Source organism: Marmota monax, unplaced genomic scaffold (assembly GCF_021218885.2).
Source record: "Marmota monax isolate L192 unplaced genomic scaffold, Marmota_monax_Labrador192_F-V1.1 WCK01_AAM20220418_F8-fsc00001, whole genome shotgun sequence".
Lineage (NCBI taxonomy): Eukaryota > Metazoa > Chordata > Mammalia > Rodentia > Sciuridae > Marmota > Marmota monax.
Window position 1 is genome coordinate 45,780,109 of NW_026693777.1, and position 22,621 is coordinate 45,802,729.

Below are 22,621 nucleotides of genomic sequence, written 5' to 3' on the forward strand. Positions count from 1 at the left end.
TTCTGCCTACTTGGGCTTCCTTAAATACTAATTGCTAAATACTGTTTATCCTTGTTAACAACCCAGCATGCAAGGTCTTGAGCTCATGAGGCATTTATTAGGAATACTGCTCTTCTGACCCCTAAAACTACTCATTATCTTTTTTCTCTGATGGAAAATTTCTCTCCTTCCAAGGTTCCCCCAGGGCTGTTTCTCTGGCAGGAAAAAAACAGGAACTGATTATACCCTCAACTGAATAGCAGCCACCCAGGCCAGAGCCTTCAGGCTCACATTCACCACATATGAACCACATCAAAGTGTTCCCAAAAAGTGGCTTCTTGTTTCAGGCATGGTGACCTTGCATCTTCCATTCCAGGTCATCTCAGTAGTGCCAAATTAGCTCTCCTGGATTTTGTGGCCTATGACAAGAAAAGCGAATCCCCTTCTGTTGCTCTGAATAGACCCTGATGCATGCACCAGGTTGACAGACTGAATCAGGTTCCCAGCACACCAGGGCTGATTAGGCAGTTGTCTGGTTTAGGATTAGCTCTAGAAGCCCAAAGGTCTCTCTTAAAAAGGTGTCAATAACCTTTGCACAGAGTGGCTCCGCTTCCTGGACTCCCTCATAACAGGTAGTCCACCTGACTAGCTTGGTGGATCCCTTCTCAGCACGGGTGCAGTTAAGGATTCTCCAGAGGAAGGAGTCCTGGAATTGGTTCTGAGTAGGGGTGGAAGGTGAGGATGACATTTTTCTTCCCTTTCCCTCACCATTTGCCATGGCTCTCAACTTTTGCTTTCAGAATCTCCTTATGTTCCAGCAGTATGTCATTCATCCTTATGCTAAAATCTTAAATTTATATGTTTTAAACTTTTAAAGCACTTTGGTTTTGTCTTTCAAAAACTCCATGAATTAGAGTGAAATGTTACAAAATTTTCCTGAAGTCATGTGGTTGGTTGCTAATGGCAAACCGAGGGTGGAATCTAAGCCTCTATTTCAAGGTGTTACTGATCATGTAGTTGGATTCCGGGGGAATTAACACCTGCCTTAGAGACCTAGGTCTTTTTTTTTTTTTTAATTATTATTGCTATTCTTTTTAAAAAATATTTATTTTTTAGTTGTAGTTGGACACAATACTTTTATTTATCTTTATATGGTGCTGAGGATCGAACCCAGGGCCTCGCACATGCTAGGCAAGTGTTCTACCACTGAGCTACATACAACCCCAGCCCCAAGATTTACGTCTTAACTGTACAAGAAACTGTTAGAAAAGGACATGAAATAAAGAGCCCTGTCCCTTCTTCCAGAGCTCTTGATGCTCCTTTGACCTTTATTATATACCCAATATTCTTCTTTGATGCCCCCATTGGCACATGCTACAACAGAAATATGTATCTTGGAGTGTGTCATGGGTCACTGATAAAAAGAAACATCAAGGCCCTGGTAGTATGTTGCTGGCTTGGCTTTTTTCCCAAGCACTCCTTTGTCTCCTTTCTCTGCAACCTCAGCACAGGGCACTGATACCCTCTCAAAGGCCTGCCCTCTAACAAGGACAACTCCAACTGCCAGATCTTCCAAAGCATGACTAGCATTGCTGCCAGTAAACACTTCAATGCAAACTTAGCTTGGCCTACAATTAAGCTCTAAGCTGGTTGGGGAAGGACAGAGGCAGACATTGTGACATCAGAGAACAAGTCAGAGAGTCATCAGAAGCCATATTATATTGAGTTAGTGGTGCTCTCAGTAAATATAGATAAAAGGTATACATTTCCAGTAGACTTCCTGGCCACTATGAGTGCTCAGGAAATAATCTTCTCCCCCAACAGATCTCACCTCTAAGGTTGTTATTCCATGTCAGGTTAGTCCTGAACAAGAATTTCAGTTTTCACTATTATAGAAACCACCACCCATCCAGCCCTTCATCAAACTTATTAGACTGGAGTGTGTGGGGTGGGTGCTGTGGGAAGGATCTAGGCTAAGGGTGGCACAGCAAAACAGGAGTGCGTCTTTTACCTTGGAGTTGCTTCAGCTGACTCCCCTGCCCAGAAGTGGCTCCCAATGAGCTGGGGGTCACAGTTGTCAGGACCCTACCCTGGAGCCGGGGCCCCATCCTCAGGATGCGCACGCTTAAGGGCCGAAGGCAGTGATTAGTCAACCGGAGCTGAACGCTGACTCTGGTGTGAATCTTAATCAGACTCTTCCCCATGGTGGATACTTCTTTAGTGGAAACCAGTTGATCTCTTCAGGGAAACCAGCCAGGCAGGGGAGATACAGAGAGGAAAAGGACGGAAAGCCAACTAGGGACAAAGCATTTTCACTGATCCCATGCCACAGCAGCCCCTTAGCAGTGTGTGTCCTCTGTGGAGAGAGAAGTCTGTTCCCTGAGCTTCATCAGGCTGAACTGCAAGGAAGGAGCAGCTTGGAGAGGCCAACGTTATCAGGGCACTGGATTTAGTACTCAGCAGCACTTAGAGCCATAAAAAGTAATGCTTCCCAGCCTGTAGTTCTTTGCCTGAGGCCCATTTAAGGGCCAACCTCTCAGAGGATGAGGGACAGCAGAGGGCAAGGACCAATCCCAGAGGGTAGGGGAATCAAGATTTTGCCAGGAAATCTAGGATGTACCGACAAAAAGACATTAGGTTTATCCAGGCTACTTGAGTGCAATGAAGTCATGCACTAGCTTTGGGCTTGATGGCTCTGAAGTGTGGGAAGGTGACTCTGGGGCTGGTAAAGGAATGTGTCCCATCTTCTGTTTGCTTCCTGCTGAGTGGTGCCCCAAAGGGCACAATGGATGAAGGGAATCAGCATACTTGAGCCTCATCTCAGTGTCAGTCCTGTGTTGATAAAAGGACTGTTTTTTCTTTTTAAAGGGCCCCTCTTTATTGAGATTAACATAGAATTAGTTTAAAGTAAACCTTATAATGTTTTTGTAATTTTCTTCCATGGCTTTTGGAGATAGCAAGTAAAGCTCCTCCTCTGGAAAAGTCAAATGATTTCTGAGGTACTAATTTATGTGCTCTATGGACTCTAAAAGTGTCGGATGGCTCATGCACCAGTTTCACATGTCCAAGAGTAAGTTCCCTGGGGTTTTGGTTGATTGTGCCCTTCTTCCCAGGCTCTCATTACATCCCTCAAGGCTTCTCCCTGCCCTGGCTGGGTTGAAATATTTTTTATTTCCATAGGCTTGGTAGTCCTGCACTGATAGTCATTTAACTGCTAAAGTCATATTTTTTCCACATCCAGATGAGATATCCACCTTCTTCTACCTTGTCTCCCCATTAGGCTGGTAAGGGTCATTCCTACACAGCTGTTCCTACCTACCCAACCTGAGCCAATGAGTCCTATGAGGTGCATGACAAGGAATATAGGCTATGCTTGTCTGCTGGCACCCTTGGGTATGGAGTGTGAGGAGCAGGTTGGTTTGGTGAGTACCATGTGGGAGGCTGCTGAGCCATAATCTGCCAACTGAGAAGTTCTATGAGGAGCAATTTTGAGGAAGTACCCTGGCCCTTTGGGTTTTGTCCTCCTTAGCAAGTCCTCCCAACTGCACCTCCCCTGGCATTTTGTAAGCAAGGGTGAAGAAATTGGAGAAGGAACCTATGGCTGCAATAGGAGAAAACAGGATCTGTTTCAAAGGGGAAGAAATTCACTTCCCTGAGATATATACTTCTGAGAAGAGGGACAGCAAGAGCTATGCTCCATTTTTTAGCTCAGCCTAAGATGGAGGGGGTGGGGAGACATAGGAGGCTATGTTGATGTTGGTCACATCTCCATAACTCCACAACATGCTTGGCAGTTCACAAGGCACTCTCCCACACCCTGCTCCATTCCACAGTGTGGGTGACAGGCTAAGAAGCCACTTGCCCCAGAAAGTGCATCGCTGAGCTTCTGTTCAAACCTCCATGTTGATTCCTGCTTAGGGCTTGGCACTGTGCTTGCTGCCTGCCTTACTTAGGAAGTGCTTTACAGTACTCTTAAAAGTACTTTGTATATATCAATTCCTTTGCCACCCAAGGGACAGGCAAGGAAAATGTCCCTGTTTTATAAATAGCACAACTAAGATAATTGTAATTAATATACAAATAATTAACTTGATGGTGGTCATCTAGCCAGGTTTCTCAGTTTCTGGGATGGAGTTACATACCACAGGCAGGTGATTCATACTTAGGTGATCTTATGACACATCCTAAAAAACTAAATACGAACTAGAGATCCTCCCAGGGGACTAGCAGAGCAACACTTTCCTAACCTGAGCAGTTTTTCATTTCAGTAACAAGCAACATTCCCACAGAAAGGGCATAGGGCCTTCCCTCTCCAACTTCTACTCCATAATTCCAGGACAGAGAGGTTTGAAGCAGTCTTGCTGTTTGCCATCCTCTGAGGTTTTATAAAACATCATCTTTGAGAATGATAGTCAAATTTTACATCCAGCCTGTGAATAATGAGCCAGGTCCATGGCAACAGCTAGAGGGCAATATTCTGAGGACATCTCCTAACTGAAGTGACTACCTAGAGAACAGAACAGAGGTTGGCCTCAGATACCAGGGTGCCTAGTTCAGCAGATACACAGAATTTCTCTTCTCACCTCCCCCAAAGGGAGGGAGGAGAGAGGCAGAGCATACTGACTTCCTGAGACAGCAGTAAGTTCACATAGCAATAGCACAGATTTCTATAACTGAAAGATAAGGTGGTGGCAGCTATTGGAAGAACCAAGTTTTTATTTCTTGGTTAACTGTCTCATTCATCCTAATAATACAAGCTGTGGAGACTGGTCAGATCTAGGAAATGAAGGGAAGGCCTCTTGACAAAGCCATTCTCAGAACTGCATGGCACCTGGCAAACTCCACATACAAATCTCCCAAAGGGTTAACCCCATCCACTCAGATCTACACCCCATCCTGGATCATAGTACACAGGCCTGGTAAGACGCCCCCTTATCCTGTATCCAGCTGGTGTTCCCATCCTCTGGGTAACAACTTATAACCTGCTGCTGGGCTCTTTCTTCCACGAAACCTACTGTTGTCTCAAATGCAAATTAGCTTCTTTTTCAAGGGTCCTGAACTTGGCCAAGTCACAACACGGAGGGACTCAATATCATCTCCAGGAGCTCAGGCTCACCTTCCATGATGGAGATGTGAACAGCTCTTCTGCGGGTCCTGGGGACACTGCTCAGCCGTGGGCCATGGGTTATAGAAGGACAGCTCCGGCTGGGAACCATCCCTGCTCTGAGGTAAAAGAAAAAGAGAAACCTTTTCACTCAGTGAACAGACAGATGTAGGTGTGAGCTACTAGAATGCTTGCCTGTATTAGGTTTGGGTTCTTTTTATTTTTTTTAATGTAATGCTGGGAATCAAACCCAGGGTCTCACACATGGCAGGTAAGCACTGAGCCACATCCTGAGCCCCTGGATCCTTTAAAAAAAAAAAAAAATCTTTAGTACCTTCTCTTTGCTCTTGGCCCTTGGATCCCAATAAGAGACTCTGCTTCAAACTCTACCACCTCCTTATACCCCAGACTCACCTAAACCTTTCTTTAATGGGGCAGGAGTGGTCCTGGACTGGACTGTCAGGGAATAGAGCCCCAGGATGAGCAGTACTCCTGAGAATGTACCTGAAGACCAACACTGGTAGCCTCCCCTGACTTCCCCCAGAGGCTGCTGCATGGGCGCTGTATGTGGAGGGGCAGGCAGCAGTGTTCCCATTCCCAGAGGCAAAGGCTGGCCCCAGATCCTAGTGTTCTAGGCTAATCACATTCTTTCTGGGTCTTACCCATTTCTAGGAGATAGGCTACTGGAAATGCATGAATTATGGATATACATGAGGCATGTATCCTGAAACTATTTTAGACCCAGAGTGGCAGGGCTGTGAGGCTATCTCTGGCTTCCTGTAATGGATGGATTCCAGAACCAATGAAATATTGCTGCTTTGTCATATCCTCCTTGGTCTGTGATCAATATCAAGATTTGGGAGAAGAGAAGAGAATCACAGGGAGGTAGCACCTAGGTCTGCATATTATTCGCAAGTAGCCTGGCCCACTCTTGTTTTTTATCATGGGTTAAAGACTTCTCATTCCTCCAGCTGGGACAAATTTCTTCACCCTTCTGCCCTACTCTCCTGCCTCTTTTGGTGGCCACTGTGACCAGGAGCTTCACTGAACTCAAACTACTAGGTCTTTTGAGATTCTGGGATCTGAGTTGGAATGGTTTGGGGGGAGCTCCTGGCAACCTACCTGTGTATTTCCGGTGGCTCTCGTTTGATCTTGGCACTCGATTCCATTACTTCCTTTGCAACTCGGCCACTGTAAGTAGTAGTATAAAAACAAACAGAAAGAAGTGAGATTGTGTTCTAGGACTGTTATTCTAAGATCTCATGTACTTTGGCTGAATAAGAAAATGGCCTCTTTGGCCTACCCTTTCCCCAATCCTTTGGTCACTGAGAAAGGCTTGCTTGTTGGGGTGGAGTTCTAAAGTGTCATGACATCCTATCTTAAGAGAGTTTTCTCCATCTCTGGACTCTCTGAGGGCTTCCATTATCATTGAGGAATGATTTCTCATTGCCCAGCATTTCCAGTAACATTACCAAAACTAAACAAAAAAACTCTTTATAGACAGTGAGACATTAGGAATCACTGTTTCAGTTCTTATTGGGCTGCTGTTGTAAGGGAAGAAGAGACACATTTAAAACCCTACAGACAAACAGCTGCAGGGAAGGAAAGAAATAGTAAAAGGGTTAGAAGACAGGAGAATTGGATGGAAACCTCAGGCTGTGCTGAGAGTTCCTCACTTTCTTTGTTCTCAAGGATAAGGCCCACTGAGTGACTGTCCACCAGAGAAGGGTCTGAAAATAGATTCATAATGGTTACTTACTGTCACTATTTACCTGTATCGGAACCGGCTCCCTTTAAAGAATAAATTGCTGCTGGACACTGTGCGGACTTGGCTTGATTTCTCCAGCCTGTAGCAAGGCAAAGTTCAGTGTGACCAATGGCCTAAACCTGCCTCACACAGGCCAAGGCTGTACATTCCCAGCTCCTTCCAAAGGCCATGTGAGGAAACTTGATTCAAGAAAAAGCCCTGGGTAGCCCACGCTTGTCTCAGGACTGGAGGCTGTGCTCACAGCCAGGTGCCCTTCTGTCTCAGAGCCTGGCAGTCACATGGAAGCCTATTTTAATGTCAGGAGAGTGAAGGTCCCTGAGAAGGTTTATAGAATTGACCAAGGGAACCGAGGAAACAATGTTAGGGATAATGGTCTGGTGAAAAGAAGAATACCATCCTTCTAATCTCAGCCATGCCTTTATTGGCAGTGTGACCTCAGACCAGTCTTTTTATTTTTTTATATTTTGCAGTACTGGGGATTGAACCATGCATGTTAGGAAAGCACCCTTCTATTGAGCTACATATCCAACCCTTCTTAAATTTCATTTTTGAGACAGGGTCTTGCTAAATTTCCCAGACAATCTTTGAACTTATAATCCTCCTGCCTCAGCTTTCTGCTTGAATTATTTGCACCACCACACCCAGCCTCAGTCTTCTTCTCTATGAAATGATGGAATTGGGACTACTTGACCTCAGAAGTCCCTTCTATCTCTAGTATTTGATGCTTTGTGTCCTTCTCTGGGTAATTGTGGGTGGAAAAGAGGGTAGGGGCTGCCCTTTCTGTTCCATTTTCCTGCTGGGGAGTCCTAACATGCATTCTCATAATAAAAATTCAGAGACGTCCTGCAGTGAGGAAACCAGCATAATTTCAATAAAAATTCCATCATTTATTTGAATTTGGAGCCATCCTGTTTTCCCCAGATTACCTATTTGATATCACTTTTGAAACTACAGAGAGCTAATGTGGAGATCTGGGAAGGCCATGGGCACTGGAAAACATCCTCCTGGTGGCCTTGCTGATCCCATTAGTTCTCTCACCCTTAGAAATGGAGGCCTGGACAGAACTGCCCAGGGGGGTCTCCAAGACCTGACTGCCGTAAAACCCTCCCAGGGTGCCTATAGTACTAATCCAGCTGGGAGTCCATCTGGCTCTGACGTCTCTGCCATGATGGGCATTGAGTATTTAAGGAACTGTCTCCACAATCCATGAACAGTTCCTGGAAGACACCACCCCCACCACCCCATCTCGGGGCTCTGTGAGGATTCAGCCTACTTGCCCTCCTGCCTCAACATGTTCTTGAGTCTGCCCCAGCTATCTTCAAGGCACTAGGCCATAGGCAGGATGCGGACCTGTGTGTCAGAGATGCTGAAAATGGGCTGAAATGATTGGTTGCTACCAAAGACTTGATGTAACTGGGATCTGATCCAGGCTGGAGGCTTTTAACAATTAGGACATTAAGGAGGCAATGGAAAACTGAAAAATGACCTCAGTTTCTAGTGTGGGTGCAGTGGAAAAACTCAGAAACTGAATTTTGTTACAGGTTTAGAAGCAAACTTCTGTTATGGGCGGTGGAAAACAAAGCTTTAAGAACAAGTGCTGGAGAAAACAAGAGACAAAGAGATTCCTTCTGTTTGTGTTAGACCATTTAGCAGAGAGAGAGAGACTGCTTCCAAATGTATCATCCCCAGGGCAATGAAAGCTCAGTGCAGAGCCATCTCTGGCTTTCCTCTCTTTGTTGGGGAGACTCAGGGAACCCCATCCTTCCTGTGTTGCTTCTCAGTCCCACAAACAAAAGTTTGCATCTTGAGTTGCTTCTCTCCATGTTCATGTAACTGACCAAAGCTGAGCTCTGTCAAAGGCAAAGGGAAGGTGGTGGCAAAAGAAAAAATGTTTCCTTGGCTTTCCATGGAAAGCAGGGACTGAGCAGGAGAAGAATTTGGCCATGCTAAAGTCTCTCCTGAGTGTCCTCTTCATGAGATGAAAGACATCCCCTCAGGTTAGAATTCAGACTGCCTATTCAGTTCATCCTGGTGCTGGTATCAAATGCATAGTATTATTTAGCAGTTCAGAAAGCCTGCCCAAGAAACAAGCAGCCTCTGGAGCTGTGGCCCCAGAACAGAAGCAGGTAACAGAGTCTGCTCACTGGGGAGGGGGATGGTGCCCAGTCAGCCCCCGGCAAGTCGGGTTTCTCCAGGATCCTTTAGGGACATTTGATGATAGCAAGGCTGACCCCAGGTAGAATATACCAACTGTCTTGCCTTGTCCTAATCAAGACACATCTTATTAAAGCACAAATTTCTTTCTTTATTTCTCTCTGGCACAGGAGATTGAACTCAGGGGTGCTCTATCACTGAGCTACAACCCCAGACCGTTTTATTTTATTTTTTTGAGACAGGGTTTCACTAAGTTAGCCAACCTGGCTTTAAACTTGCAATCTTCCCATGTAGCTAGGATCACAGGCATATGCCACTGCCTGTGGCTTCCTAATGCTTTTATAATCTTCTTATAAAAATTTAAAAAAACTTCTTAAAAAATTTTTTTTTTTAAATTATGGTTGCTTGGAATTGAACACAGGGCCTTATACATACCAGGTAAGCATTCTACTAGTGAGCTACATCACCAGCTCGCTACTTTTTTTTCAGTACTGGGAACTGAACCCAGGAGTACACTACCACTAAGCTATATTTCCTAGCACTTTTTAAAAATTTTTAATTTTGAGGGACTGGGGTTGTGGCTCAGCAGCACAGCGCTCACCTAGCGCACATGTGAGGCACTGGGTTCGATTCTCAGCACCACATAAAAACAAATAAACAAACAAAATAAAGGTATTGTGTCCATCTAAAACTAAAAAAAAAATAAATAAAATTTTTAAAATTTTGAGACAGAGTCTCACTAAGTTGCTCATGCTGGCCTTGAACTTGTGATCCTCCTGCTTAGCCTCTCAGCTGTGTGCTGACATGCCCAGCTCCTGCCACTTTCTTTATCAAAGAAAAGTGAACACAAATAACTCATACTTTACAAAATTATTTAGTAAGCACAATTCACCTTTGGCCTAAACCTGGCTTCCCAATAGTGGTTAAGCCTTTGTCCCTCCAGCGACCCCACCCGAGGCTCCTGGGTACTTGGTCTGTTGTTGGCTTACACCTTTGGTAGTAACACAACAGGAGGGGCTGGCATCGATCCCAGCTCAGCAGTGGGCAACCCACTAAGAGACAGACCTCAGAATTTCTCCAAAGAGTGGGGCTCGGGTATGCTTTGGGTTGTACCTGATCTTTTATCAAACTGTTGTGCTCCAGGCCTTCCAGGGCTCTGAATGATTCAACAAGGACAGCATGATTCAAATTAAACACCCTTTGTCTACCCCAAAAGGTCATTACTCCATCCTGGGGGCTGTCCAAGGACAGACACCTCAAGGCAGACCCTTGGGCTACTTAGCAGAAACATTCCCTGTCTTTGGCTGTGTACATGGGGGTGGGGGGAAAGACCCAGAAAGGGGTCTGAGTTTTACTAGGAAGCCAGCCTTGTCATCTCATGTCTCCAAGTCTCCTGTCTCAAGGTTTCTCAAGGTTCACATGCCCATCTTTTCTTAAAAAGCAACCTTTGTGACTTTGCCTCTGATAAAGATGGTCCCCATCATGTGTCTACTCACTTGTAGAAGGCTTGATTCTCAATTCCACATTTCCAGAGGTGCTTGCAGGCTTCTGGAGTTGGAGCAAAATAAGTGAGAATAATTTTCTTTTCCTGCAAAAAAATTTCACATAGAAATGACTGAGTATGGATGAAGAAATGAAGGGTGAAGTAGCCGGGAAACTAACTCTTGTGCTGCTGGAAGCCCCCAGCAGCTGGCTAGCTGGAAGAGAAGATCCAGAGGACCCACTGGGGCAGAGCTCAAATTCAGTGCATCACCTAACACCTGGCAAGTCCAATCAGTATAAGTCTCAGCTGTCACAAGTTGATCCAGGAGAGCCATTGGTGAGAAGTGGCATTTGCATCTGGAATTTCCGTATATGGAAAAAGAATCTCATTTTGACTACATTTCCTGGAGGAAGGGATCTCTTGGGTGAAAACTCTGGGTGTCATCAGCATACCTGAGAAAGTATGTACTCCAGAAGCTTCCTACCCTTCATACCTCACCTCCAGGTCTTGACTTGATGTTGGCTGAGCATGTGAGTGGCTTAGCTCTACTTGGACCCCATAGACTTGGCTCTAGACTTCAGGAGCCATCGCAGTGCCCCAGCCCTCCCTGAAGAGAAGGAAGCCAGCACTCACCTCTTTCTGACTTACATATAAATAGAAAGTCTTTCCTTCAAATTTCAGCTTGGTCACCTCATTCCTAGAAGCACAAAAAGAGCACTTGTCACCTTGATGTGGGCTGCTGGTTCACAGCTAAGTCTTGTAGATGCACAGCCCACCCCAACTGGAAGGGGCTCCAGGCACAGACACAATTTTAGCCAAAATCAGAACTGAAACAAGACAGCAGCGCAGTGGCCTTAGAGAACAGTTGTTGGAACAGTTCAATCCACAGTTTTCTGGTCAATCACACTATAGTAATAGGGTGATAGGAGGATTTCGGGCTCATCAACAGTGGCTGTAAAAGGGAAACATTTGCATGGAAAGTGAGTCTAGGTAGAGTGTCCGGGTCATTTCAGGATTTGGTTCATAACACAGGTGCATTGGGACTGTCAAATGTAAGATGCCACAGGTAGCTGATGAGGCCAAAGTTCAAGATACAGCAAATAATGAAATACAATGCAACCAGGTTCTGAGGGAGTTGAGTCTTTCAGGTGACTGTGCCACTGGATGGAAAATGCAGTTTAATGCAGACAAATGTCAAACAATCTCAGGGAGGGGGTGGGGCAACATACCAAAGAGAGAGAACAGATTACATGGAACAGTCATGCAGCGTACTGACCAGGAAAGGGGCTTAGGGGTTATTGTAGAAAAATCCTTGAAGCCACCAGCCCAGTGAATGGCTGCAGTAAAAGAGGCAAACAGGATACTGGGGTACGTCACCCGCAGGACAGACACAAATCAGAAGAAGTGACATGGTTACTGTACATGGCACGGCCTAGACCTCATCTCCACACACTGCTTTCAGCCTTGGTTACATTTACAAAGTGAAAAAATTACTGGGGCCTTAGGTGGATGTCCCTGAGAGCCAGAGAACTAGGCCTTGGCATCAGTTGCTGCTCACTTCACTTCTATCTGCCCAGCACAACTACCCTCATGAGCCACAGGCCCTCTACCCCTCTCTGGAGTGCCTATTTTTCTGCCCATTTGAGACCCCTAAGGAGGTCTGATTGTGTAGATCTGCTTCAACTTTGCTTCTTCCTCTTGGTAATTTCTAGGGAGGTCTCCTCAATATCCTAGTAAGTAGAAGAAGGGTAGTAAGCACTATGTACCCAATTTATAGCTGGACATACTTCAGGGGACAGATAAATCACTTATTCTTTATGGTCCTGGAAATCATGGTTGGGTCAGGATGATACTCTACAACTTCTGACCAGCAGTTCTGAGTTAGGACCAGTCATGTAGCATTCCCTCCATGTTTGATTCCCTTTTATTCTCCCTTTTAGTCGGTCAATCATCAATCTCACATACTCAGATACACTACATTACATATCCCGTGGTTAATATACAGGCAAGTACACAGATCATTTAGGCTCTATCAAGCAAGATAGAATGTTAAGGGTTTTCTTTTGAGGGTGAGGTTGGGTTTACATCTGTATTATAAAGTTGAGGGGCTGGGGCTGTGGCTCAGTGGTAGAGCGTTTGCCTAGCATATGGGGGCACTGGGTTTGATTCCCGAACCACATAAAAATAAGTAAAATAAAGGTATTGTGTCCATCTACAACTAAAAAAAAATTAAAAATAAATAAATAAAGTTGAGACACGGTGAAGAGACTCCCTGAAGAAGTGGTAGATGAAAGGAAGAAAAAGATCGAGAAGCAGTGTGGCTTCTGGAGGGCAAGGGATAATTAGAGACTATAAGTATCTGTGAGAGTGCTTCTTACTTGTTCCTAGCTAATTGTGTCCTCTAACAGGGTCCTCATGAGCTACCCTAGTCAGAATGTCATTGTCTAAGGAACATTGAATATCCCAGATATATCCAGGCAGCAAATGATGTACACTAGGAGAAATGTGATCCTGCTCATTGTCTTTTTCCTGAAAAGTATTTTGTTGGACAGATTTCAAATCCTCACATCAACACCCAGAGAGCACAATGAGGACCACTTGAGGAAGCCAAGGAAGCTGGTATGTTGGGTAACTCCAGGCAGCAGGCATGTCTGCATGTTTGAATAGCAGTTTCTCTAGCACTGTTGTAGATCATTCACAAGAATAATCTGGGTTAAAAAATGACTGGTGTTCTAAAGAGGGCAAAGGAGGGCAGATACCTACAGCACCCCAGAAGAAAGCTGATTGGAAACCAGCTCTGTACTCAGACCCTTCATATGCTCTTCTGGAGAAGGTAAAGGGATGAAGACAGGGAGAGGCTTTGCTACTGAGTTCTGCTGGACCAGGGAAGCCATTTATCCAAGTCCATTGGAGGAACTGGCCAGCTTAGTCATGGCAGGCTGAGACCTAAGCAGGCACAGAAATCACAGGGACTTAGTAGAATATGCAAAATGTCCTAGGGAGGCTGATAATGTTTGCAGGGGCCAGCCATCCAAAGGGGCTCAAGTATAATTCAAATGGCAATCAACAAATTGGAGTCTTCCCAGCCATAAAGAATAGTGCCCAAACAAAACAAAAACTGGCAGGAGGAAATGTAGTTCTAAGAAGCCGCAGCTGTGGCAGAGGCTCTTGCCTGCTGGAAGTGGGAGTGGAGAGTAGGGGAAGGAAGACAGTGTGGACATGACTCCTGGAGGCGGAAGACACTTAAGGCCTAAAGGGGAATAGGAGTGAGAGCAAGCAGCATCTGAGCTCTTGCAGACCAGTTGCCCACAAAGGAGGTTGGTCTGAGAGGGGGTTGTGCAGAGTAACAGGATGACTTATCTGCCCTAGGGGTCATAGTCTGTGTTGTAGAGTAGATAAGGGAGTTGGGCCATCTACGGAGATGCTCTCAAGCAGCCTTAATAGGGTTGGCAATGGTCCTTAGCAGGTGATGGAACCAAGGACTCAATTCTCTTGGGAATTTTGCTTCCCTAATATTGGCTCCAGCCCCAGGCCTCCCCAGAAATTAAATCTTCTTAGTCTTTCTCTCTCTGGAGAGGCTGTTGGCTCTCAGGGACAACCCTGTGGAAGAATAGGATCCCTAGGAAGAGACCACTACCTTCATCAGTTACCATTCTCAACACAAGGCTTTGGAGAGGGCTCCGAACCATAATTGCCCAATCACAGACAAAGGACATGGGAACCACAGCCCCTCCCCGGTTAGTGAGATATAATGAGCCTGTTTTGGAAATGAAGATACTCACCATTTAATGAAGTGGACCCTCTTGTTTCCTTGAAGAACAACAAACCCAAAAGGAGTGAAGGCCAGAAATGCAGCATTTCCTGACACATCCTGCAACATAGAAAGACTTCTCATTGGGGTGACGCAGGCATAGAGGTGAAAGAGTGAGAAATACAGTTCTTCATAGGGAGGAAAGGTTACTACCTCACAGAAGGTTGCAGAGGCAAGAAGCAGGGCATCTGGAATCACTAGACTATGGTTAGAGTCCCAGCTTTGCCACTCACCAGCTTACTGAGCCTGTTGCCCTTATCTGGAGGCACCAACTTAGAATGTTATGAACTACCAAAGAGAACCCCCAGGCATTGGTGATGAGATTGTGCAAGGGTGTACAATTGTTAAACACAGAGTTACCATAAGATCCAACAATTCTACTCCTTGGTACGTGCCTGAGAGAAATGAAAACATGTCCATACAGAAACTGTACCTGGATGTTAACAGTAGCACTATTCGTTATCATCCAACCAGCAGTAACAGTCCAATCCATTTTGCAGTGGAAAATGTCCACCAATTGATAGGTGAATAACCAAATGACATAGTATCATACATGGAATATTATTCAATAGTAGAAAGGAATGAAGAACCAATACATGCTACAATATGGGTGAACCTTGCAAACATCATGCCAAGTGAAAGAAGTGATCAAGTGTTGAATGATTCCATTTATATATAATGTCCAGAATAGGCAAATCCATAGAGCCAAAAGGAAGATTAATGGTTTCCAGGGCCTGGGGAAAGAAGTAGGGCAGTGCCGGCTGATGGGTATGGGGTTTCTTTGTTGTGGGGGTCATGAAAATATTCTAAAATTAGACAGTGGTGATGGTTGCTTAAGTCTGAATAACTAAAAGCCACTAAACTACACACTTAAAAGGGTAGATCTTATATGAATTATATATCAAAAAGCTGTTATTAAAGAGAAGCAGTTATCATCAACATGATGGTCCTATGACACTGGGCTCCCTCAGGAAAGTTTAGCTGAAGATAAGCAGTAATTGGCTGAGTAGAACAGTTGCCACCAGCCCTGAGGCCTGAACCAACAGACAGGTTCTCCTGGTCACTGGTCCTCAGTTTGTAAATATCAGGCTTGGGTTTCTGCTGAGCAAGTGGGAAGAAGATGTAGCAGAAGGTGTTGATCATGGTTCCGTGAAGTGGAAAAATGAGCTCCATGAGGAAGGAGCTATCTGAAAGATTATAGGGCACTGAGTGAAGTGGCACAATCCTGTAATCCCAGCGGCTCAGGAGGCTGAGGCAGGAGGATCGTGAGTTCAAAGCCAGCCTCAGTAAAAGCGAAGTGCTAAGCAACTCAGTTAGACCCTGTCTCTAAATAAAATACAAAATAGGGCTGGGATGTGGCTCAGTGGTTGAGTGCTCCTGAGTTCAATCCCTGGCACCCCCCATCCCCCCCAAAAAAAAGGTTTTGGGGCTTCTTTTGTGACAAAGTTCAGGTAAGAATCTACTGTCAGGCTGTGTGGTGATGACAGAAAACTGTGTGGTGATGACCAGAAAACTAAGCAATGAAACTGGCCAAACATGCCAGAAGAATTTTCTGGCACAGCTCAGGTGATGCTATGGAGTCCATACACCTGGCAGGAGGCTTGTGAGTGGAAGCTGTGGCTGCTAGGCCAGATGAGCCTGAGGGTTGGCTCTCCTGATCCTTCGCCTGCAGAGTTTGCTACCCTGGCATAGATTTTCAGCCTGATCAGCCCTATGAACATAGGGGCCTCTGCAGGGTCTGATGAGCCTTGCCTCAAGGAAAACACAGGTTTGCCTCTTGGAGTCATGCAGGTTTGAGCCTCTGGGCCCAGAGAATAAACTAATTATACATTTCACAAACATTTCTGATTAATGTGTTGTTATCATTGTCCCTCTCTTTGGGTCAAGATCCAGGCACTTGGCTATAAGCGTGGTATCGTTTAACTCATGGGCATAGCAAAAAGTTTTTAAAAATAACTGGAATGATGGGGCTGCCATTGTGGTTCAGTGGTAGAGCGCTTGTCTTGCATGCATGAAGCACTGGGTTCTATTCTCAGCACCACATATAAATAAATAAAATAAGGTATTGTGCCCATTTACAACTAAAAAAAAAAAAGTAAAAAAACAAAACAAAACTGGAATGAAACACTGCATGGCCACAGGGCTGAATTTCCTCCTTCCTGTCATCAGTGCTTGGTGGTGGTTATTAATATCTGAGAACCAGGCACTGCACACAAACACTGTTCCTGCCAGGAGGCACCAGGGCTATCCTGGCTGACTTGGCAGAGATATGGACCAGAGCATAGTGGCCTCTTTGAAGAGAATGCCTGGGAGGCAGCCTGCCTCAGATGGAAGGTGGGTGCCAGGCTTTCTACTCCTTGTGCAAGCAGGATTCAGGGAAGTCCTAAAACTTAGAGACTCCAGGGTAGAGACCTTATTGTGAGGTTAAAAAAAAAAAATAGTTTCAAATTTTCTTTCTTGTGGAAAGAGCTTCAGTCTTGGTGTAGGACCCAAGCTCGGCTTATTGTTATTATTTTTTTCTGCTTATTATTTGCTCTGTAGCTTGCTTAACTTCTCCAAACCTCAGTTTTCCTCATTTGTAAAATGAGGACGATAATACCTATAGAAACACTAGCTTCTGATGTTAGGATGGAGGCCCAAATGCCTCACTGCTAGGAGGTGGCCAGTGGTGTTCTTGGAGAGGGATGAATTTGTTGTACTCATCATTAATCATTCACGAGTTGGGGTAGAACACACCATCCAACATGACCTGCATCCACTCAGCACCATGAAGGGTCACCAAGATGACCAGAAAAGGAATTTTGGAAATCAAAGTACAGATGGATATTGGAAATAGGAACATTGGTCCTCCTCTGCCCAGTCCCCACAGGTTCTACCTGCAGTTATATACAAAGCAGCCTTCTGCCAACAGCCAACCAAGAGGGTCTCCTGATAGAGTCAGGACCATGACACTCTTGGTTGTAGGGTCCCTGGGGTTATCCTGTCCCTTCTTTAGTCAGTCTTGGATGAAGCCTCTTATTCTTGAAAAACAATAGGAAATATGACTCCACATGCTCTTCCAGACACTAATAAATCATTTCTGAAAGAGCTAATGGTTGGGGGACCATAAGTCAGTCATGAAAAATCAGTTTCAAAATACTTAAACTTAGCTCCAAGAAACTAGAATGGAAAGAAAGAGGAGGTGGTAGCACCCTATAAGAGACTTGGTGGCACTTTATGACAGCTCAGAAATGGAATTCTTGGTGGAAACTTGCCATCTGAGTGGCTTTAGTCAAGTTCATCATTTCAGAAGTGAAATCTATCACCCTGTCCACAGCACAACCAAGAGGGGCCCACTCATGGTGGGAAAGTCACCTCACATCCTCTGAAGTCAGGAGCAACTTGTCAAGATGGAGGAAGGGTTTCTTATTTAGAGAGGGGGACAGGGGGCTGGATGATGAAAGTAATGATCCTATTTTAAGGTCAGAGAAACAGTACAATTTAATTTTTGTTATCTAATCTAGATCCTGCTGTAATTAATTTTCTCCTGGTCTATACAGAGCAGATATAAACTGGTAAAATTACATTAAAATTTTTTATAATGATTACAGAAATCTTTAAAAAAATTTTTTTTTAGTTATAGACACAATATCATTTTTTTTAAATTATTTTTACATGGTACTGAGAACTGAACCCAGAGCCTCTACCACTGAGCTACAACCCCAGCCCATGATTCTAGAAATCTTTATAGGTCTGTGTCTTATCAGAATTGATGGTGACTCATGCTTGGTGCCTAAACAAATGCCATATTGGCAGAACGAAGACCATGAACAGTAACAGCAAAAGCACTGCATTGAGACCAGATAACTCTGGGTTTGAGTCTCAGTATTGTCCTAACCAGTAACTTTAAGCATGTTAGTTAGTCCCTCAAAGGGAACTTCTTATCCCCCTCTTATTCCTTATTATCTGTACCTTCAAAGGCTCAGAGTTCTTATCTTAAAATAAGGACATATTCTTGGTAGTGATGTTGTAAAGATGTTATAATGCCAGTGGCTTGGGAGGCTAAGGCAAGAGGATCGCAAGTTCAAAGCCAGCCTCAGCAATTTAGTGAGATCTTGTTTCAAAATAAAAATAAAACAGGCTGGGAATGTGGCTTAGCAGTTAAGCATCCCTGGGTTCAATCCCTGGTTTAAAAAAAGAAAAAAGGTTGAGATAATGTATGAAATGACCTAGCACATGCAGAGTTTCAATAAATGGCACTTTTGAGACATATATGATAAAAAGGTCAGGCAGAGGCTGGGTATCTGTGATGAGTCTAACTGCTACAGGAGACTCAAGGAAAACAACTAACCTTGGGGCCAGCTTGGATGGAACAAGAAGGTAGTTAAGGCTGGAGAGGCATCAGGGACAGGGAACATGTGCAACAATGGGCTTGGGCAGCTGGGGGCTTCTGCCAGGAGTGGGGAACTGAAAGTTGAGGCAGAAAGCTCGGGACAGGCTTGTACAAGTTTGGAGTTTGGGTCTTACTGCACACCTGCTAGCTAATGGAATGCTCTGGCTCTCCTAGACAGGGTTTATGGCTCCTCCTTCTGGTCCCAGGACCAGACAAGGACACTCTGAGCAAAAGGAAACCACCAGTGTGTACAGGACAAACAGCAGCTTCTTAATCTGTCCAGGAAAACAGAGCCCAGCTGAAGCGTTGTTCTGATTTCATTTAATTATCAAAATGATTCCTCTTCTTCTGTCCTCCCTAGGGCTGCATGCCCCAGATTCCCCGGGCCCAGTAATTGCCTCTCTGTTAATAGAAATCATCAGTATTTATTATACCAAGTGCACCAGCTTGTTTCAGCTCTCCTTGTAGCGACATTAAGGGAAGTACTTGGTAGCACATCACTAAAGTGACTCTACTTACTGGTAAGAGTAAAGGCTCCCAAACTGCTCTCCTTGCTCAGGAGGGCTGAGGAAACCATGGCTAGAGCCTAATGAGAGGAGCCAAGGGACCATGTGTGGGGTCTGCCTGCAGACCTGACATAGCCCCCGGTAAGCAGAGGCAAAGGACCCAGGAACAGGGAAGTCCAATGAGATGACCACCCCCACCTCCCCAAAGTAAGTGTATGGGGCATGTTTTCTGTTTTACATAGGGTACGTACGTGACCAGAGTGTGAATTCTTCCTCTGCTACTCAGGGCCTGGTGAACCTTGATGTCAACAGAACATCAGCCTTCTTGATTATAAAACCAGGAGTATAACATCCAGCCCCTTTTCCCCAAAGCTGGCTGAGGAATAAATTAGAAATGATGCAAAAGGACTTCACTGGGCCTGTGTTGGAAGGCGTGCCACATTCTGCTCTTTTCCTCCCTCCCTTGGTCCCTCCTCCTCCCTCCTCCTTTCCAGGAATTGATGCTGTGGAGGTGAGATGATAGGATATATAGGATTGGGTGCACAAAGGGTATGAATGCTGGGTTCTCCCTGCAGCCTCTTCAGCCTCTCTCTGCCCAATGTTGGACAAACTTATCAAAGTCAAGGCTGAGCCAGGAGACCCATATTTGTTGAGTGCATGTGGATTTGGGCTGGTAACCAGTCTGGCTGCCATTCTACATGATTTCCAGACCCTATGGACAATAGTGGAGAATCCCACCCACCTCTAGTTAGTTGTTGTGCTTGGGGTCACTGCCTGCCCACCTCTGTGCTGTAAGCCCAGCTCAGGGACCCCTTTCATGAGTGGCCTCAAATGGATTAGGCATGTTGGGCTCAAATTCAGACATGATCCCCACACCTTCTACTTAGCCATATCTATCTTTAAGCAGCTATGTCATTTCAGGTCCTGGAGTGACTCAGCAGCTCAGGGAGCACAGTTATTGAACATCTACTGTGTACTTAATCACAGATAAGAAAACTGAGGGTCAGAAGTCTCCAAAAGCCTCAGTAAGTAGGAGACAAGGACTGGAGCCTTGGGCCAGCTGCCCCCTGCCCCCCAACTCTCACTCCCATGGGGTGTCTGCTGAGAGTGTCTGAGCAGTTGATAGAGGGGTTTAAATTACCTCTGTTACACAGGAAACATTATTTGGGAAGCGTTGCTAATTTGTAAGTATTGGTATATCAATTCTTCGGTATAAACCGGCATGGATATGTTTTCTGACAGTATCGGCTCAAGAACACAGGGGCCAGATGGCAATTGACTGTGCTAGTGGATAGGCAGTGTGGGGTCTGGAAGACAAGCAGCATTTCAAAGTGCCAGAACGTTTTAAGATTCATATTAAATCCTAGGCAAGGATAATTCACCATCATTTCACTAGGGAGCCAAGGAAAACACTGTTCTGTCCCCATGTCACTGTGTCCCATAGTTTGTGCTGAATTGTGTCTTCCTTTCCCCCGGATTTATATGTGGGAGTCTTAACCCCCAGTACCTTAGAATGTAACCTTATTTGAGGACAGGATCTTGACAGAACTAATTAAGTTCAACTGAGGTCATTCGTGTAGACCCTATTCCAATTTAACTGGTATCCTTATAAGACAGGAGATTTTGGACATTTATGAACACAGGGCAGACTGTGTGAAGACACAGGGAAAAGACAGCCATTTACAAGCCAAGGAAAGAGGCCGGGAACAGATCCTCTGAGGCCCTCTGAAGGAGTCGACCCTGACAGCACCTAGATGTCAGGCTTCTAGCCTCCAGAGCCAAGACAATACATTTGTGTTGTTCAAGCTACCCGGTCTGATGCTCAGTTATCATGGCCTAGGAAGGGAACACGCTGCTCTTGAAACTTAGTTTCCTCTCACCTCTCAGGAAGATTGATGTTGTTCAGCTTCTAGCTGACACTATCTCCTTCAGATAAGTTGGAAAACTGTTTTTTGTTTGTTTTTTGTGATACTGGGGGTTGAACCCAGGAGCATTCTGTCACTGAGCTACAACCCCCAGCCCTTTTTATTTTTTATTTTGAGACAGGGTCTGGCTAAGTCGCAGAGACAGACCTCAAATCTGCGGTCTTCTTGCCTCAGTCTCCCAAGTGGCTGGAATTACAGGGGGCACTAACACACCTAGCCACAGCTGGTTTTACGGGCAGTGCTGTAACCTTTTTGGTATTGGAAAGGCAGGCAGAAATGTGGAGAAACTGAGGCAGAGAGTGAGAATTCAAAGCACCAGGGACAGGGGGATACAGTGGAGGGAGGCAGAGAGAGATGTCAGGAAGAGGCCACGGGTCTCTGCTGCTCTCAGCAGGGACTGGGGCTGCTGGTGATCATCTCCAAAATGCCAGGTACGTGTGAGTAATTACAGAGATTTCTCTGGGCGCAACTTCCCCAGCTGGTTCCCATCTCACCCTTACAGGCACATAATGGAATTAAATGTGACTCCACTGCAGTTCCTTCTGGTGACGTTCGTCACTACAGTCAATAAAACCCACTCTTAGAAAGAAACTAGATTACGGGTCAGGGAAGGGTGGGCAGTTGCTGAGTGCTTCTGATCACTCCCTGTGGGGGGCCTTCTACATTCCTCTTCTCTTCATTTCCACCAAATTACCCACTGCTGGCCAAGTAGGGCCCAGTTTTGGATTGTTATTTAAATGGACTTCGTTTCTGATGCTCTGACATTTATGTGGCACCACAGAATTATGCAGCATGGAATCCAGAGGAGTTTTCAACCTGAGACATCTTCTCTGGCATCTGTCACTGGAAGAGCCACTCCTGCACACATTGAAGGGGATAAGCACATGGTCCTAAGCATATGGTCCTTTGCTCCTGTCACCCTGTAGAGGAGGCACAGTCAGTGCGGTCTCCCACATGGGGAGTCTTACCTTACATGGGTGAGGATCCACCCCATAAGTCTCCAATGTCTGTGCTTTTCTTAAGAAGTTCAGTTCTGATGTTGCTGGTGTTTGACCACTGGAATAAAGAAAATGACATGATTTCACGGCTTCCTGTTCTCAGAGGTTCCTCTGATACAAAACTCTCTACAAGAAGTGCTCTGGGTGAGCTACATACCTCCAGTTTTCCATAGAGTATGCTCTCTCCTTGGTTCTAGATCAACTTCAGGGATTCAAGTCTAGGTGCCAAGCCCTTTGCCTGCCACAAAAGTATTTTTTCCTGTCTTGGGTTCACTGGCAGATAGATGTAACTTCAGAGTGAGACAGGCTACATAATAAATCACTGGGCTGAATGTGAACAATAGGGAGTGGTGGAGTCTGTGGCAAACTAGGGAGTACTCCCTGCATCTAATTAGTGCAGCTGCTCCTAAGTGCTGAGATTATAGGCACATGAGAGAGGTGCTAACTTTGTGGTATTTCACAATTTTGAACATTGTGTGTGTGGGGGAGCACATCTGTAGCTTCGATGTAGGATATAGGTT

The 22,621-nt window shown here is 45.3% G+C and overlaps 1 protein-coding gene across 2 annotated transcripts in view; it reads right to left on the reverse strand.

Annotated features, from left to right (window-relative positions):
• Window positions 1-22,621, reverse strand: part of Frmd5 (FERM domain containing 5) — a 341,331-nt gene that overhangs the window by 2,916 nt on the left and 315,794 nt on the right. For both annotated transcript variants that reach the window (XM_046461881.2, XM_046461880.2), the window contains exons 7-13: window positions 22,071-22,158; window positions 14,271-14,359; window positions 11,122-11,185; window positions 10,502-10,593; window positions 6,856-6,930; window positions 6,206-6,274; window positions 5,096-5,202 (exon numbers count right to left, since the gene is read on the reverse strand). In XM_046461881.2, the coding sequence (XP_046317837.1) occupies window positions 5,096-5,202; window positions 6,206-6,274; window positions 6,856-6,930; window positions 10,502-10,593; window positions 11,122-11,185; window positions 14,271-14,359; window positions 22,071-22,158 (584 nt within the window). The remainder of the gene's footprint in view (window positions 1-5,095; window positions 5,203-6,205; window positions 6,275-6,855; window positions 6,931-10,501; window positions 10,594-11,121; window positions 11,186-14,270; window positions 14,360-22,070; window positions 22,159-22,621) is intronic.